The sequence below is a fragment of the Microtus pennsylvanicus genome, chromosome 5 (genome assembly GCF_037038515.1).
Source record: "Microtus pennsylvanicus isolate mMicPen1 chromosome 5, mMicPen1.hap1, whole genome shotgun sequence".
NCBI classification, from domain to species: Eukaryota; Metazoa; Chordata; class Mammalia; order Rodentia; family Cricetidae; genus Microtus; species Microtus pennsylvanicus.
In genome coordinates, this window is record NC_134583.1 from 119,703,427 (window position 1) to 119,719,317 (window position 15,891).

The 15,891-nt window shown below is 46.7% G+C and overlaps 1 protein-coding gene across 1 annotated transcript in view; it reads right to left on the reverse strand.

The window, feature by feature from the left end:
• The window catches only part of Tll2 (tolloid like 2), a 113,848-nt gene that overhangs the window by 51,419 nt on the left and 46,538 nt on the right, over positions 1 to 15,891 (reverse strand). Inside the window, exon 3 of the mRNA XM_075975090.1 lies at positions 12,726 to 12,800. Coding sequence (XP_075831205.1) covers positions 12,726 to 12,800 — 75 coding nt within the window. The remainder of the gene's footprint in view (positions 1 to 12,725; positions 12,801 to 15,891) is intronic.

Genomic DNA, 15,891 nt, shown 5'->3' on the forward strand with positions numbered 1-15,891 from the left:
ACCACTGCAGGGATAGACCACGCTTAGCTTATCTGGTCTGTAGTGAGGCATCTGAGTCATCCCCACTTTGGGTTATTACGAGTTATTCGGCTAGGGATGCTCATGTGCACATCTGCTTTGATGGGCACAGATGTCCACTCTGCTGAGCTGGGTGTGCAATGCCAGGCCGCAAGGCGCTGTTTAGCCTCGTCGGGAACTACCGGGCTGCGTCCCACAGCAGCTGTGTCACATCCTGCCCTCACCAGCAAAGAAAGAGAACCATACACACAACCAGGTGAGATTTGTTTGCAGCTGCAAGGTTAACTCCACATGCTTAACCTTTGACCATATATATCTATCAGCGTATCAAGTTAAAACAGAAAAATCTTCCATGTCATTAAATTTTCTTCTATACATTTTGTTTATTCTGTGGGTGTGCATGTGTGTAGGTGTGTAGGGATGCACACCATGACCTGTGGGTGAAGGCCAGAGGACAACTTACTCCCACTGGTGGTTTCTTCCTCCCACATGGATCCTGGGAATGAAATTCCGATTTTCAGATCAGCTGGCAGATCCTCCCTGCACTGGGTTTTATTTTCAGTTCTATTTTTATTTGTGCATATATGTTCCTGGGCGTGCAGGCCACATGCACATGTGGGTACCAACAGAATCCAGAGAGGCCACTGGCTCTCCTGAAGCTGGATTTACGAGCGATTATGAGCCAACTGACATGGCCTCTTAGAGATGGAACTGGAAGGCCCCTGGGAGAGCAGGAAGCACTGTTGACTAGCGAGACATCTCCCCAGCCCAGAGCTATTCCTGTTTCAGTGAAGATCTCTGCACATAGGTTCAGTCGGGATTTGGTTCATATCTTCTCAACAGCAAGTGCCTAGCTCTGCGCCCAGGCTGATCCCCTTCTCTCACTGGCTTTCTCTTCCATCTGTCTTTTGGTCTTCTTCTTGCTTTTAATTAGATTAAGAAAACTCTCTATGCATATGTTTTTTATTTCCCTTAACTCTTTTTTCTGTTCATTAACTTTGGTTTTCAGTTTTAATAACCATACACAACTGAACAAAGAATGAGAAACGAGTGGACCAGAAGATCCGTCTGAAGAATCCAGAGTTCCAAGTTTCATTCTGAGAAATGAGGCTCTTCGTTTGTTTTTTGTTTTGTTTTTCTTTTTTTGAGACAGGGTTTCTCTGTAGCTTTGGAGCCTATCCTGGAACTGGCTTTTGTAGACCAGGCTGGCTTTGAACTCACAGAGATCCACCTGCCTCTGAGAAATGAGACTCTTAAAGCTACTCCAGCCTCCGGCTGCTGTTGACATGCTTGAAAATTCCCAATTAGTCTCTATTAGCTGTGCTTTGTGTGTTTAGGAGACAGACACCTTCCAATTTACCCATTCCCTGCTCATGGGCCCCTACACCTTCTCCTGCCTGGAATCATTCTCTCTAATGAGTTTAATTGTTCTTTCATGAGGATACTAACAATTCTCAGTCTTCATCTATAAATACTTTATCCCTTTCTCTTTTTTAAAAAAGAAACCTAAATTGACAGCATTTTTTTGTCCCATTCTAACTCACGGTGTGGGTGTTCACTGACTTTCTAGAAATCCTACTGGTTTGGTTACCCTTTAGACACGATCATTCAAACCCCCATTTCTCTACACCTTTGTCGTTGTTGGGTGGTGTTTTTCTGGTTTTGTTGATTGGTTTTGCTTTTTTGGTTGTATTGTTGTTGTTGGTGGTGGTGTTCACATTTTGTGTCTGAAGCACAAAATGTGCTTCCTCTGAGCACTTACGCTGCAAGGTTTCCTGGGATCGATTTCCCACTGCGCTAACCCTTTGCTCAGCTGTGTTCATCACACGGATCATCCTATGCCTGCTGTGATGGATACAGCCATCATCTACAAAGCCCTAGTCAGGGCGTCTTCAGACACACCTCCTTTCTTACCCTCTGTTTTAAATTCTTCCTCTGGTTTCTTCCACACTTTAGTCATACTTATTAAAATTCCTTCTGATTGTCATGTTCTTGGAGTCAGTTCCTTGATTTGTTGTCTTCTGACTTACCCTTCTTTGATTAACTTCCTGTGTTTCTAAAGTCTTAGGATTGTTTCTAGGCTAGTCATTGTTTTTTAATTTAAAAATCTCTGAGAATTTAAGACATGAGTACTATATTTACACGGTCTTCCCTCTTCCCTCTTTCCCTCCAACTCCTCCCACGTGTTCCAGACCCCTCCCAAATTCACGACTGTGTTTCCTAGAATTACTGTTATTGTTTTACACACATGCACGTTAAAAACCCTACCGAGCCCCATTTAGCATCGGCCACAAGTACACAGGTTTGGGGCCTCCTTCCAGGGGTGCTTTATGTGTGGATGCTGGCTGTGGACTTGCTTTGCATTTGAGAAGCTATAGATCTCGGGTGAAATTTTTACATCAATTTCTCCATTACGGGGTTCATACACAGGAAGATTGAAAACGACACCTGCTTGAGGGCCAAACTTTGTGTCTGAGACTCTCCCAGAAGATATTTCTGCTTCCGTTCGAGCCTGGGACACATAGCAAGGTTTTGTCCCTGTCCCCTGAGCCCTTTGAGGACCTCTGTTTTCTGTGGGAGAGCACTCACCACTGCCTGCTACACATAACACGAGGGGCACAGCCCCTGAGCCTAGAATGGCATTGCACTGTCTTAGTCCAGCTTCTCTGGCCTGAACAGTCCCATCAGCATCTGGACCTCCTGGGGATTTACATTCCTGGTGTCTCCTCATCAGCCCACCCTTCTTCCCTCTGAACTTGGTGAATAGAGTGGTGAGCACAGACTGCACAAGGCTTTCTAGAAATTCCCTGACCCTATTCCCACACCTAGAAATAGCTATAGAATACAGCTTAAACCTGAACCTGTTTTACTGCTCGAGTTTCTAGAACAGAAGTCACACACTTGCAGTCTTGGGATCAGTCCAACCCACAGATGTGTTTTGTTTGGCCTGAACACTTTTGGCATACACCGTGTTTAAAAAAAAAAATCTCACTTTGGAAGCCAACTCTTGGAAACTCCAAAGATTTCACATAACAATTTTTTGGGGTTTTTTTAATCTTTAAAAATTTACTTATTTATATTTATTTATTTACTTACTTATTTTTTGGTTTTTCAAGACAGGATTTTTCCATGTAGCTCTGACTGTCCTAGAACTCACTCCATAGACCAGGCTGGCCTTGAACTAAGAGATCCACCTCCCTCTGCCTCCCCGGATGCTGGTATTAAAGGTATGCACCACCACCACAAGGCAACAAGACTAGCTTTCTCTATAGCCCAAGCTGGTCTTAGACATATAGCAATCCTCCTGCCTCTGTGTCCTGAGTGGTGGGATTACAGGCATGTGTCACTGCACCTGGAATCTAATTTGTTTGTTTTAAATGGAAAGACCTGGAGGCGGCAACAGTGAGTGGGGCTGTCTACTGCCTGGCTACAACCTGCTGGAGTGGGGAGTACCTCACCCCACAGTCAGGCTGCTGGTTCTCCCTCTCCCACTCCACACTGTCCACCCAGACTGTTTACACAGCCCCTATGCATATTCTATTTTGCTATCCAGTCTTATAATGAATTGTTTCAAGATTTCAAGTGCTAGCCACCTGGAAGCCCCATGAGGGCAAGAACTGTGGCTGGCTTTTTTTGTGGCTCTGTTTTAGATGCCTACACGATACCTAGAGGGTGGCAGCATTCACTATTTTTGTGTTTTGCATGAATGAATTAACAAACAGACAAGCTAGTCTAAAAATAAACAGCCCAAGAGTCCAAACAGCTCTGTGGCGGAAGCCTCTCCAAAGGGTTGGCAACAGCGAAGCCCTTCATGTTCACATCCTGAGACTCATCCTGTCTGAAGTAATCACAGGCAGAGATGGAGCAAGTGGAAGTTTGTTATTCTGATCCCATATGGTTTTCAACAAGTCCCTTAATTTTCCTCTGCTGCCAATTCTCCTTTGGAGAATGGGCAGAAATACTTCACCATTCTAGGGACGAACACTGAGACATCCCATGGTGCCTGGACAAGCTGTGCTATATGGACACGTGACCTAGCATTGGAAGGGCTGATTTTATGTGGCCAAGTCAGCATGGGAAAATCTTAAGTGCACCTGGAAACAGACTGGGGTGTAATTTCCAGAGATGGCTTACTGAATGACAGCTTCCCCTTCGGTCCAGTGAGAAATTTAATTTGCCGAGGACTCAACACAGGAAGCATTTGCCGATTAAAAATATGTCTAAACAGATGTTCTGCTTAGCCTGGAAGAGGGATCTTAATGCAACTGTCATTATTGGATTTTCTTGGATTACTACTATCTGGAACCAGAGTCCAAATAGAAGGATGTAATTATTTATTATGGCCAAGAGTTCGGTATTTCAAGAGGAGCTCAGGGGCATCTGAAAGGATTTAACACACTGGGGGTGGAGAGGGGGTGGAGTGGGGGTGGGGTGGGGAATACAGGCCATTTAATTCCCTGGCTCTGGGAGTGACATGTCCCCTCTGAAAGAATGAAGTGGCCATTGCTACTCAATATTTCATTTCCAGCTGAAGGCACAGCCATGCCATAAACAAAGCCACGACTGATCAAACTTCTCAAGCAAAGAGCTCTCATTTTTACATTAGACAAGGGGTAACTCACACACTAGAAGCAAACACCCTGAATGTACAGATATCTGCAAAACTCTCGCCCCGCAGGTAATGGCCAGAGTCCCATCATGCTGACCATTTGAAGACTCAGGAGCAGTTCCTGCTGAAAATTATTCTGTGCAGTGGCTCTCAAACCTGGGTGCGCTTTGGAAACACTGAGAAAGGTGCTTAAAAAAATATAGTTATCTGCCCTTGTCCTGAACCTGTGGCCCAACAGGCCTGGAGGCCTGGCACCTGCCATTTTGAAGCCTATTGAGGATAAAGCTCCGTGGAGTTTGGGAACCAGTGATAATGCTCAAAGGCTGAGATTAAGAGTTTTAAGGGCAGTGAACTTAAGATAAACACCGCTGGTTACCTCCCGTGTGGCTCTGCACAGACATCCCCTGAGCCTGACGAGTTCCTGGAGCACGGCTATGAGATAAGCATGGAACCAGATGGAGACTGTCAATCACTGAGGTGAGCAGAACTGTACAGAACTTAGGGGATTGCCTGAAGCTGACGAAGCTCAAATGGGGGCCTGGCGTTAGTTAGCTCTGTGGTTATCATCTCTGGACACACGAGACATGACACTCGGCGATTCGGGTATGGAACGGCATTTTGGAATGCTGATGTCTGTGGGATCCTTGTTTTGGGGTGTAAACAGTTCCCATTTTTCTTCACATTGGAACAAAGGCGTTACAGTCTGATCCCAAATGGGAAAGAACCATGTTCTCTTATGAGTAAGGTTCTAGATACCAGACTCTACTCAGCCAGCCAAAGGTGCATCCTTGTAACAGTTACACATGCCCTCACTAACAGCCTCACAGACTTGAGTATGTGCTAAACTCTCAGCTTCTGAGAAGGGGCTGCTCTGATCGAGGCTTTATGGGAATGCTGGGTGAATGGCCTAGATAGAGATCAGCCCAAATCTGCAGGCACAAATTCCCACCTTGAGGACTGAAGGGAACCACATAGTGCCAGGAAACCAACTTCTGCTAGAACTAAGCCAGAATTCCCCCTCAGACTCCCTTTTCTGCTCAGGTAGTCTCCTCTGGATTCATGGGAAACAGGTGGGCTGCAATTACAGAGAAATCTAGGGTTGGCATTTCCTATCTGCAATTCAAATAAAAACAAGATGTGTCCCTGGCAGGCATCCATCGGTGTCCTAGAGGGATGGGATGGGAAGGAGAGAGGGACAGGCTTAAACAACTTCCTTTACTTCAAATTCGGGGTCTTGCTACTCCCCTGGACTAAAGACCTCCTTGTCTGCGACTGTGGGGTAGTGCAGAGAGACTGACCTAGCCTTGACATTCACTGACTTCTTCAGACAAGGCGGGGCCGTTCCAGGGGCAGCCCTGTAGACCTAGCAGGCTTCAGAGCTGTACAGGAGAGAAAGCGTTATCTTCATCCTGCCTAAAAACCCTCCGGCATCTGCCTCACTGCTGGCCCTGTATGCAGCCCAAGTAGAGGCAGAATTTTAATGGGCTGCAGGAGGCTTGTTCCTTCCTGTGCTCTGTGCAGCTGTGGAACAGCTGTGGGAGCTCAGTCCAGGGTTGATGATGCACTCAGTGCTGGTATTATCGTTCCTAGAGGGGAAGGTGGGAAGGAGGAAATGTATGAAGCCTGAAGTGGCGGTATATACTGTGATCCCAGCATTTGGGGAGGCCGAGGCAGGAGCGTCTTGAGGTCAAGGCCAATCTAGACTACACGTTGAGACCATCTTCAAGACAAAACAAAAATGGAAAGCTGAGTCTCACTTATCCTTTGGGAGTCTTGGTTATGCGCTTTATATGAATGAATATCTCTAATTCTCTCCAAGCTTCAATGAGGAGTTAAAGTATCCAGTGTCATAGCTACTAAAAGGCTGAGCTGGGGTTCAAATCCAAGTGTTTCTGACTCACCTCGCTTTTTTGATTGGGTGATTTTCATGCCCCCCAAACTAGTAAATACAAACACCCTAATGCTATCTTTCACTGATAAAAAAACATGAGATGTAATAACAGTGTCCTATGCAGACTAGCAAGCAGCCTGCCTGGTCTTTGGGAACTCAAACCAATGTTCATATCCAGTGGAATCCACTCCCCTCTCTTTAAACTTGGACATTTGGCTTGAGTTAAATGTGAAGAAATAGTATTATTAGGGTTCTGGTCCAGGCCCAAAATGGATGCTTCTCTTGTGCTTTCTCCATTTTGATGAGTAGCCACCTTGCTGTAGACTTGGATCATTGAAGGGGAGAGGGGCAACTAAGCGATCTAGACCATCCATCCCAACCTTGCTGCCAGAATGCAGTCAAGAGAGTAATCCCAGTGAGAAAGAACCACCCCATTGAGCCCAGTCTTGCCACAGAATCATGAAATGTCATTGTCTGAAGCCAAGGCCAAGGACGGTTTTTATGCAACAGTAAATCACATAAATAGAAAAGGGAAAATTCAACATGGCACCTGTGCTGTTTCGGTGCTATGACAACTCCCTCCAGCTGCTTCCCGATGCTCTGTGCTCCATCTTCACCATGAGCACTGCTCGTCTATGGCCAAATGAAGGGTCCCTAAGTTTGTCTGGAACCTGAGAAGCTGGAGACACCATATGCTGGCATTATAAAACATGGATAAACCAAGCAGGTACCGACCTGGAAGCTTCATCCTTAGAGGCTAGCTTTCACGGTACTGTAAGGTACTACCAGGGGAGAAGAATAAGCCACAGTCTTTCTTAGCCAGGTAAGAACTTTGTCAGCTACAATAACTATTGTCCTGTCAAGATATGCCCACTGGTGCAACAGTGGCATGAATATTACAGGAGTAACCAACCATTTTCTGGTTGGATTTAAGGCCAGCTCCGTGAGTTGGAAACCATACTTGGCACTGCTATTGGCAACAAGTACCTGTTGATAGATAGAAAATATTTCCTAGGGAAGAAACTACTAATGCTATTCTGCTTAAAGGCCATAGAATTAAAATAACTCCTAATGAGTTGTTGCTGTACAGGTTGCTGTAACCTGTAGATTAGTGCAGCTCTACTTCTTGTAGTCGACACAAAGACTCACAGCTGCTCGATGTGCAGAGAAGAAAGACTTCTGAGTGCTCAGCCCTAAATGGACATCTACATCACACTCCTCCCCGCCTGCACCCCAAGACTCAGGGATTGCCGTGGAAGAGAAAGTATAAGAACTTTAAGGACCCAAGTAGATGTATGACTATAAGGAAACCATGTTTTCTGGATACAACAGGGCAGGGGCTTATATGAACTCACAGTGATTGTGACAGCATGCATAAGACCTGCATGATCTCAGGCCAGACAAAATCCCAGTGTGGGGGGTGGGGTCCAAAGTCCCACTCCTAGCCGAGAAGCTATTGGCATTTGATAGCTGTTGGGAGGGAGTTAGTTTTCTTTAAGGGTGTGACCACGATTCAGGGCAAGCTCCACACCCAAGAATAATTGGGCAACACACTAAACTCAATAGGTTAGAGATACACAGAGAGAACTTGAACTGAAGTTGGGTGGGGTAGGGAGAGGTGTATCTGGGAGGAGTTAGTGGAGAGGGGAAAAGATAAAAAAACTACATTGTATGAAGTTTTCAAAAAATTAGTAAAGACATTGTTTTTAAATAGCAAATAAGCAAAGCAGAAAAGTACATATTTTGTTTGTTTTGATTCTTTTGAGACAAGATTTTGCGTAGTTGAAGATGACCTTGAACTTCTGATCCTCCTGCCTCTACCTCCCAGGTGCTGGGATTACGAGCCTGCACCAAGACACCTAGTTTATGAGGTTCTGGGAACCAAACCTGGGGTTCATGTACGCTGTGCAAGCACTCTACCAACTAACTATAGCCCCAGACCAAAAAACAATAAAAAGAAAGAAAGATTCTAGCGAGGTCTGTCTGTTTACGGTCCCTGTACAGCTGAAAACAAATGCAGGCCCTCCAAGAAGCACGGTGAGGTAAAGCGAGGAATCTGCTTCTCTGTGAAAGAAGGGGATTTGGAGAAGGGGATGAGCAACCCAATAGGAAAATAAGGATACAAAGAAGCGAATTACCAATATGAACACCCAGATCACTAGAAAACACCGGAAATGATGCTCAAAACCTTTAGCCATCAGAGATAAACATAAATTAAATAATCATAAGCTATTGCTTATTGGGTTAGAATGCCTGGTACTAGTGAGGCTCTGGGGAAAGGGACAACCCTTGTAAGTTATTATGGAAACATGGATTGTTATTCCTGGAGACACTCAGTATTGCAACATCTATGAGAAAACATGCTAAGTGGGGCTGGAGAGATGGTCCAGTGATTAAGAATACTGCTCTTGCAATGGACACAAGTTTGGTTCCTAGCATCCAGGTCAGGTGAGGTACTCACAACTATATTCTACATGGCCTCCCACCCACCCCAGATCTGCTGTCTGCCCTTGCCTCATGGTTCATCTCCATCTCTGAGACACAGTTCCCCAAATCTCGTCATCTTTCCTCTCAGCTCCAGAGGATCCAACACTCTCTTTTGGTCTCCATGAGCACCTACCCATAGATTTCTACCCTCGCAGAGACATACATGAATACACATAGTTAAAAAAAAATTAAATCGTGCTAAGTAATGTGTTTGTTGCAGACATAATTCACAGCAAGGGCTGGAAGGGGAGTGAATGGTAACAAAAAGGGAATAATTGGATAAACTATTATCCATACTAGGAATATTTTGCAACCGTTCAAAGGAATAAATTAATCACAAGTACTTTGGAGTTTTTCATGAGATATCAATGACAAAGCATGATGAATTAAAATGTGTATGAAATGGACTCTCTGCTCCTCCCTGTTCTAGAGACAGCTGCATCTTTTCATGCAGTGCCAGCCTCGTTCCAGAGACACGATGGTGAAGGTCGAAGTGAACAGATTTGGCCATATTGGACGCCTGGTTACCAGGGCTGCCTTCACTTCTGGCAAAGTGGACGTTGTTGCCATCAATGACCCTTCACTGACCTCAACTGCATGGTCTACATGTTCCATTATGACTTCACCCATGGCAAGTTCAATGGCACAGTCAAGGCTGAATGGGAAGCTTATCATCACCGGGAAGGCCATCACCATCTTCCAAGAGCAAGATCCTGCCAACATCAAATGGGGTGATGCTGGTGCCAAGTATGTTGTGGAGTCTACTGGTGTCCTCATCAACATGGAGAAGGCTGGGGCCCACTTAAGAATGGAGCCAAAGGGTCATCATCTCTACCCCTTCTGCAGATGCCCCCATGTTTGTGATGGGTGTGGATCATGAGAAGTATGACAATTCCCTCTAGATTGTCAGCAACGCTTCCTGCACCACCAACTGCTTAGCCCCTTGGCCAAGGTCATCCATGACAACTTTGGCATTGTGGAAGGACTCATGACCACAGTCCATGCCATCACTGTCACCTAGAAGACTGTGGATTGCCCCTCTGGGAAGCTGTGGTGAGATGGCCGTGGCGCTGCCCAGAACATCATCCCTGCATCCACTGGTGCTGCCAAGGCTGTGGACAAGGTCATCCCAGAGATGAACAGGAAGTTCACAGGCATGATCTTCCATATTCCTACCTCCAATGTGTCTGTTGTGGATCTGACGTGCCACCTGGAGAAAGCTGCCAAGTATGGCGACATCAACAAGGCAATGAAGCAGGCATCTCAGGGCCCACTAAAGGGCGTCCTGGGCTACACTGAGGATCAAGTTGTCTCCTATGACTTTAACAGTGATGCCCACTTTCCACCTTCAATGCTGGGGCTGGCATTGCTCTCAGTGACAACTTTGTAAAGCTCATTTCCTAGTATGACGATGAATTTGGACACATAACAGGGTGATGGACCTCATGGCCTACATGACCTCCAAGGAGTAAGAAGCCCACCCTGGATCACCCATCCCAGCAAGGACACAGCAAGAGAGAGGCCCTCAGCTGCTGAGCAGTCCCTGTCCTAACTCAGCCCCTCACACTGAGCATCTCCGTCACAGTTTCCATCCCAGACCCCCAGAGTCTAACAGGGGGCCTTAGGGAGCCATACTCTCTTGAATACCATCAATAAAGTTGACTGTACCCATAAAAAATGTGTATAAAATAGAATTCTTTTTAAAAAAAATAATGTCAAAAACTATACATACATAAATGTTGATGTGCATACATATATGTACATGCATGTGTTCACATAACAACACAAATGTGTTGTGGAACATTTTGCTATATAATGATATGTTAAATTTGTTTATATTGCAGAATATTACTTTAACTGAGTAAAGGTGTGTTACATTGATTTATGCTGCCTTTGTTAAGCATGTAAAAATGTATTACAATTGTTTATGCTGCATTTGTTTAATGTAAAGATGTGTTGGCTGTTTCACCTTGCCTACCTAAGGCACCTGATTGGTCTAATAAAAAGCTGAACAGCCAATGGCTAGGAGGGACAGGAGGAACTGGTGGGCAGACAGAATAAGTAGGAAGAGAAATCTAGGCAAAGAAGAGAAAATAACAGAGAGAGAATGAGGGGTATACCTGGGTCCAGAAGTCAGCCAGCTACACAGGAGAAGTAATGAAAGCAGGAAAGGAAGGAAGGAAGGAAGGAAGGAAGGAAGGAAGGAAGGAAGGAAGGAAGGAAGGAAGGAAGGAAGAAAGAAAGGTAAAAAATCGCCAAGACAAAATATAAATAAAAAGAACAGATTAAAGAGAGTTAAGCTAAGGCTGATCATTCAAAACCTGAGCATTCAAAACTATTAGGTCTCTGTGTCTTGGTTTAAGAGCTGGTTGGTGGCCCAAAAGAAAACCCAAGTGCATTCAGGAAAACATGTAGGGAGGTGAAGACAGCCTCATTATCTGGGAAGAACAGAGGTTGACTGTGGGGGAGTAGCCAAAATAAGGGCAAAAGACCAAGACATGATGATATCAAGCCATTCCGGCATTTGTAGGAATTTGTAGGAATGTATATGTATAGGAATGTATATGAAGTTTTCAATATTTGTATATGTATGAGGAAATAATATTGAGGCAAAATCATAAACTATAACAGATAATGATTTCTCTTTCATTCCTACAGAGGTGTTTTTAAAACATAGGATTCCAGCATTTGAAAATGATTCCTTTGTCCTGCGGTTGATTCCAGCCCTGCTCTGAGCAGGAAACACTTCTCCAAGGCTGAAATATGTCCAGGCACCTTCAGAAGCTCTTAGGGCTGCCAAGATACAAAGGCCCAAGGACCAGGCAGCCCTGGGAGTGCTTCCAGGAAGACCTTAGGCTGCTCCAACAACCACCTTATCACTCCCTGGGCAGCCAAAAACTCCAGACTGCATGGCTTCCCACCCCTACCACAAATCTACTATCTTTGCTTGCCTCATGGGCCCTCTGCTTCTCTGAAACACACAGTCTTGTCATTTTCCTTCCCAGACCTTCAACTCATAAGCCAGTTACAACCTAGAAGGCAGAGTTACCCTGCCTTTCCATACCCAGCTCCACAGCAAGACAGCTTTCCATACCCACCCCAATCCCCCCCCCAGCCACAGCAAGACAGCTTTCCATACCCACCGCAATCCCCCCCAGCCACAGCAAGACAGCTTTCCATACCCACCCCAATCCCCCCCAGCCACAGCAAGACAGCTTTCCATACCCACCCCAATCCCCCCCCTAGCCACAGCAAGACAGCTTTCCATACCCACCCCAATCCCCCCCCAGCCACAGCAAGACAGCTTTCCATACCCACCCCAATCCCCACCCCCAGCCACAGCAAGACAGCTTTCCATACCCACCCCAATCCCCCCCAGCCACAGCAAGACAGACCACCAAAGGAAACGTTTCTCGTGCCCGCTCACTGTGGACTGTGAGCATGCCAGATCCAGTCGCTGACACTGGAAGGTCCAAGCTTCAGAAGAGACTCTGAAAGCTGGGATCTAGGGGCGTTGTGGTACCTGTGATGGGCACAGGGTCTTCTTTGGGACCAATGATAACGACCTGAACTAGACGAAGACGGTCACACTACACAGTCAGTGCACCTAATACCACTAGACAGCACACTCTGAAATGGTTTAAGTTCTTGATTTAGAGTATTTATCAAAATTTGCCATACTTTGAAAGAAAAATTAAATAAAGGCCTCACATAGATTACCCTTTCCTGTCGCCTGGATGCTGGTGTTGGAGGCTGTAACGTTTGGCCACCTTGCAGATGGTTCCTCGAGCCCACCTGAAGGAGGACAGGAAAAGAGAGATAAGAACACATCGATGGAGCAAACCTGGTCACTGGGTGACAATCAGAGCAGCAAGGATTTGGTCAACTGAGGTTTATTGGGTCAATAAATGCCCCCTTTTTTATACAACCACTCACAAATTAGTGAGACCACCATCTCGCTTGGTCAGTCAAGGGCACTCTGGGTGGAATTTGTAGAGTCCATGGGGAGTCTAGATCGGCTCCTTATCCAGCTAGAGAAGAGGGAATGAGTTCACAGGGACGCACAGAGTCAGATCCACATAGGTGGAGTACAGTGTGGCCACTGAACTGAAGGAGCTCATCACCGTGGCACTGCTGGCCTGGGCTTCCTCTTTGCATCTGGTTCCCACACAGGGAGAAACTTCTTCAGAAAACTGCTGGGTTTTCTTGATAAACTGGACTCTGTTGACACCGACCAGCAAGGGCAGTAAGGATCAAAGTGTTTGTGGGCAGTTGTCTGTAGACACCCTGTCAACAGTCACCTCCCCAGGAAAGATGTCAGTCTCCAAGTACTAATTGATCCTTCTGTGCGCGGGGTATAATCCCCGAAACAGATTCAGTGAGGAACAAGGCAGACAGGGCTCCTGTCTCAGCACCTGTACTCTCTAGATGATGAGCTAGATATAACAGTAGAGGAGCTAACTGCAAGGTCTGGAGACCAAACTCAGCATGTGAGGGGCTGGGGCTTCTGGGGGTGAAGGATGAGAAGGGCCATGGATGGGTCCTGGGTAGGGCACAAGGAGCAGATCTGTGTTCAGGAGATACAATGACCACGAAACCATATCAAACCCTCAAGAGGAAAATCTACTGGCAAACAAGAAGGCATTATTTTTTTGCATTGATTGAGAAACCTGAAACTTATAAACAACCTTCCCCTAGCCCCTTTGCCCCAATTAGAACATTCTGGGATAAGTGGATCCCAGAATGGATAACCCCATTTTTAAGAAGTCAAGGCTGAGGTGCATGTTAATGAGCCCAGGACATGGTCTCCTGGGCAAAAAGCCAAGACTTATCGTGTGCCTCCACTGCATGGTGGAGTTTGGCACCACGATCTCCAATGGGTACGCTGTGTCCAGGTCCACGCCAATGGAGGCAGCGTGCGGCCCTGGCACCAACTCCTGAGAGGCAGACTGCTTCATTCATGGCTGTGACTCAGGCAAGGCCTGCAGCTGCCCTGGCCTCCTGTAGAGAAAGGACCCCAACACCAGGCCGGGACAGGAGCCTCCCTGCATCCTGCCTGGCTGACCGCTCAGAATGCGCTCACACAGCCCCTGCAGCTGCCGGGGTCTGCGCTGCCAGCTCCCGGCCCTCGGGTATTCCAGTTGCGATATCATTTCCTCTCAGGCTAAAAGGTCAGGGGAAATCCTGACGGTATGAAGTCGTTCCGCAGCACAAGAATGTGCCATCTGCAGAGAGAGGTGGGCCGCCGCCAGGCTCCAGGTCCAGCTCAGCCTCCACCCCACAGGCTGCGCAACTGCTGCCGAGAACCTGGGCGTTAGCATCTTTGGTCTGTCAAATGGGCTGCTGCGGGAACCAAATGAGGTAATGGGTTTGTTTAGGTTTGTGTTCATTCAGAAAATATGCATCTGACACCTGCTATGTGCCAGATTCTGTTACTACTGCTGCAGGGGCGACCTCAGGAAATTATAGCCTGGTGGAGGAGAGGGGGAAAAAGGAACAAACAGAAGCGAAGTATTTAAATGTTTTAAGTTGGCTGTCGGTGAGTGCTAGGAAGAGAAAAGGGGTGTTGCAGGGTGCCATTTCATGTAAGAAAGAAAAAAAAGTCTGAAGAGACAAAAATCTATAGATGTCTGGCAAAGGGCATTCCAAACTGAGGAGACAGCAGGGGCAAAGGCCCTGGGGTGGGAATGTGCTTGTCAGGAGGGAGCTGGTGTGCCAGGAATGGGATCAAAGGACAGAGAGCTGTAGTAGTGAGGCCTCAGTCATCAGCATCTGCAGGACCAGCCAGTGCAGGGCCTTGCAGGCATTCTCTGGACTTCGGCTTTTATTTCGAGTGTCCTAGACAGGATTCAGAGATATATAGCCACATCCGCTTTCTGTGTAACGGGAGTTATTAACGGTGAACAAGAGGGAAGCCTGCGAGCTGAGATTTAAAATGCGTTTCTGTATAGCAGTGGGAGCCCAGCGTAGATATCGGTCAGTTTCATCCTCCTTGGCTTCCCAGAAATGAAGGGAGAGGGGACAGGAAGAAAGACCTGTGAGTTGTGTCTGGTCATATGCCTGACTCAAGATAAGCTGGAGGCTGTGGTGGAGGCAATTAGGGCGGTGGTAAAGGCTGGGGCTGTGCTGGAGGGAACCAGGCCAGGAGAGGTGGCACTCGGTTCTATATAAGGCAGAGGACTCAGTGGGCTTCTCTGCTTCCTTTGGCTCCCCGATGCTGGGGCTGGGTAGGTGAAAAGCTTTGGAGTTGGATGAGACACAGCAGTCTGAAGGCATCTGTGCTAAGTAAAGTACTAACCAAGGTGTTAACTACAAGCTAAGAATGTGGCTAAACACTTTCCTCTCATGGGTTTAAGACTTCCAGCCTCATAAAGACCTAAGGATCAGAAGACACACGCCAAGAGGAAAGATGCCTCAACCACCCTGAGTGTGCAGATGTGTCAGTCACAGATGGTACATGTCCCCCTCAGACAACGCCCCCCCATCAGAGCAAGAACAAGTGGGGTGCCTGGGAGAGATAGACAACTCCGAAGGGCTCAGAGCCTTGTGTGGGCATCTGTGAGAGGACACCTGACATTAATGACAAATGTTAGTTAAGAGCAGCTACGATGGAGGCCTGTGTCTGTCATCTCAGTACTCGGAAGGTAGAGCCAGAGGATCTGGAGCCCAAGGCTAATCTTAGCTACATAGCAAATTCAAGGCCAGCCTGGGCTACAGGAGATCCTGTTTTGTCAAAAGACAAAAACAAAACACCACAACCAAAACAAAGAAAAAACCAAGAGCACAAGTCCCTGATCTGATCTTATCCTCTAGAGGTGAACATGGTGTCTTTTTCCATAGAGGGACACCAGACCCAGACTCCCAGTTCTGTCTGGGAAGTCTTCCA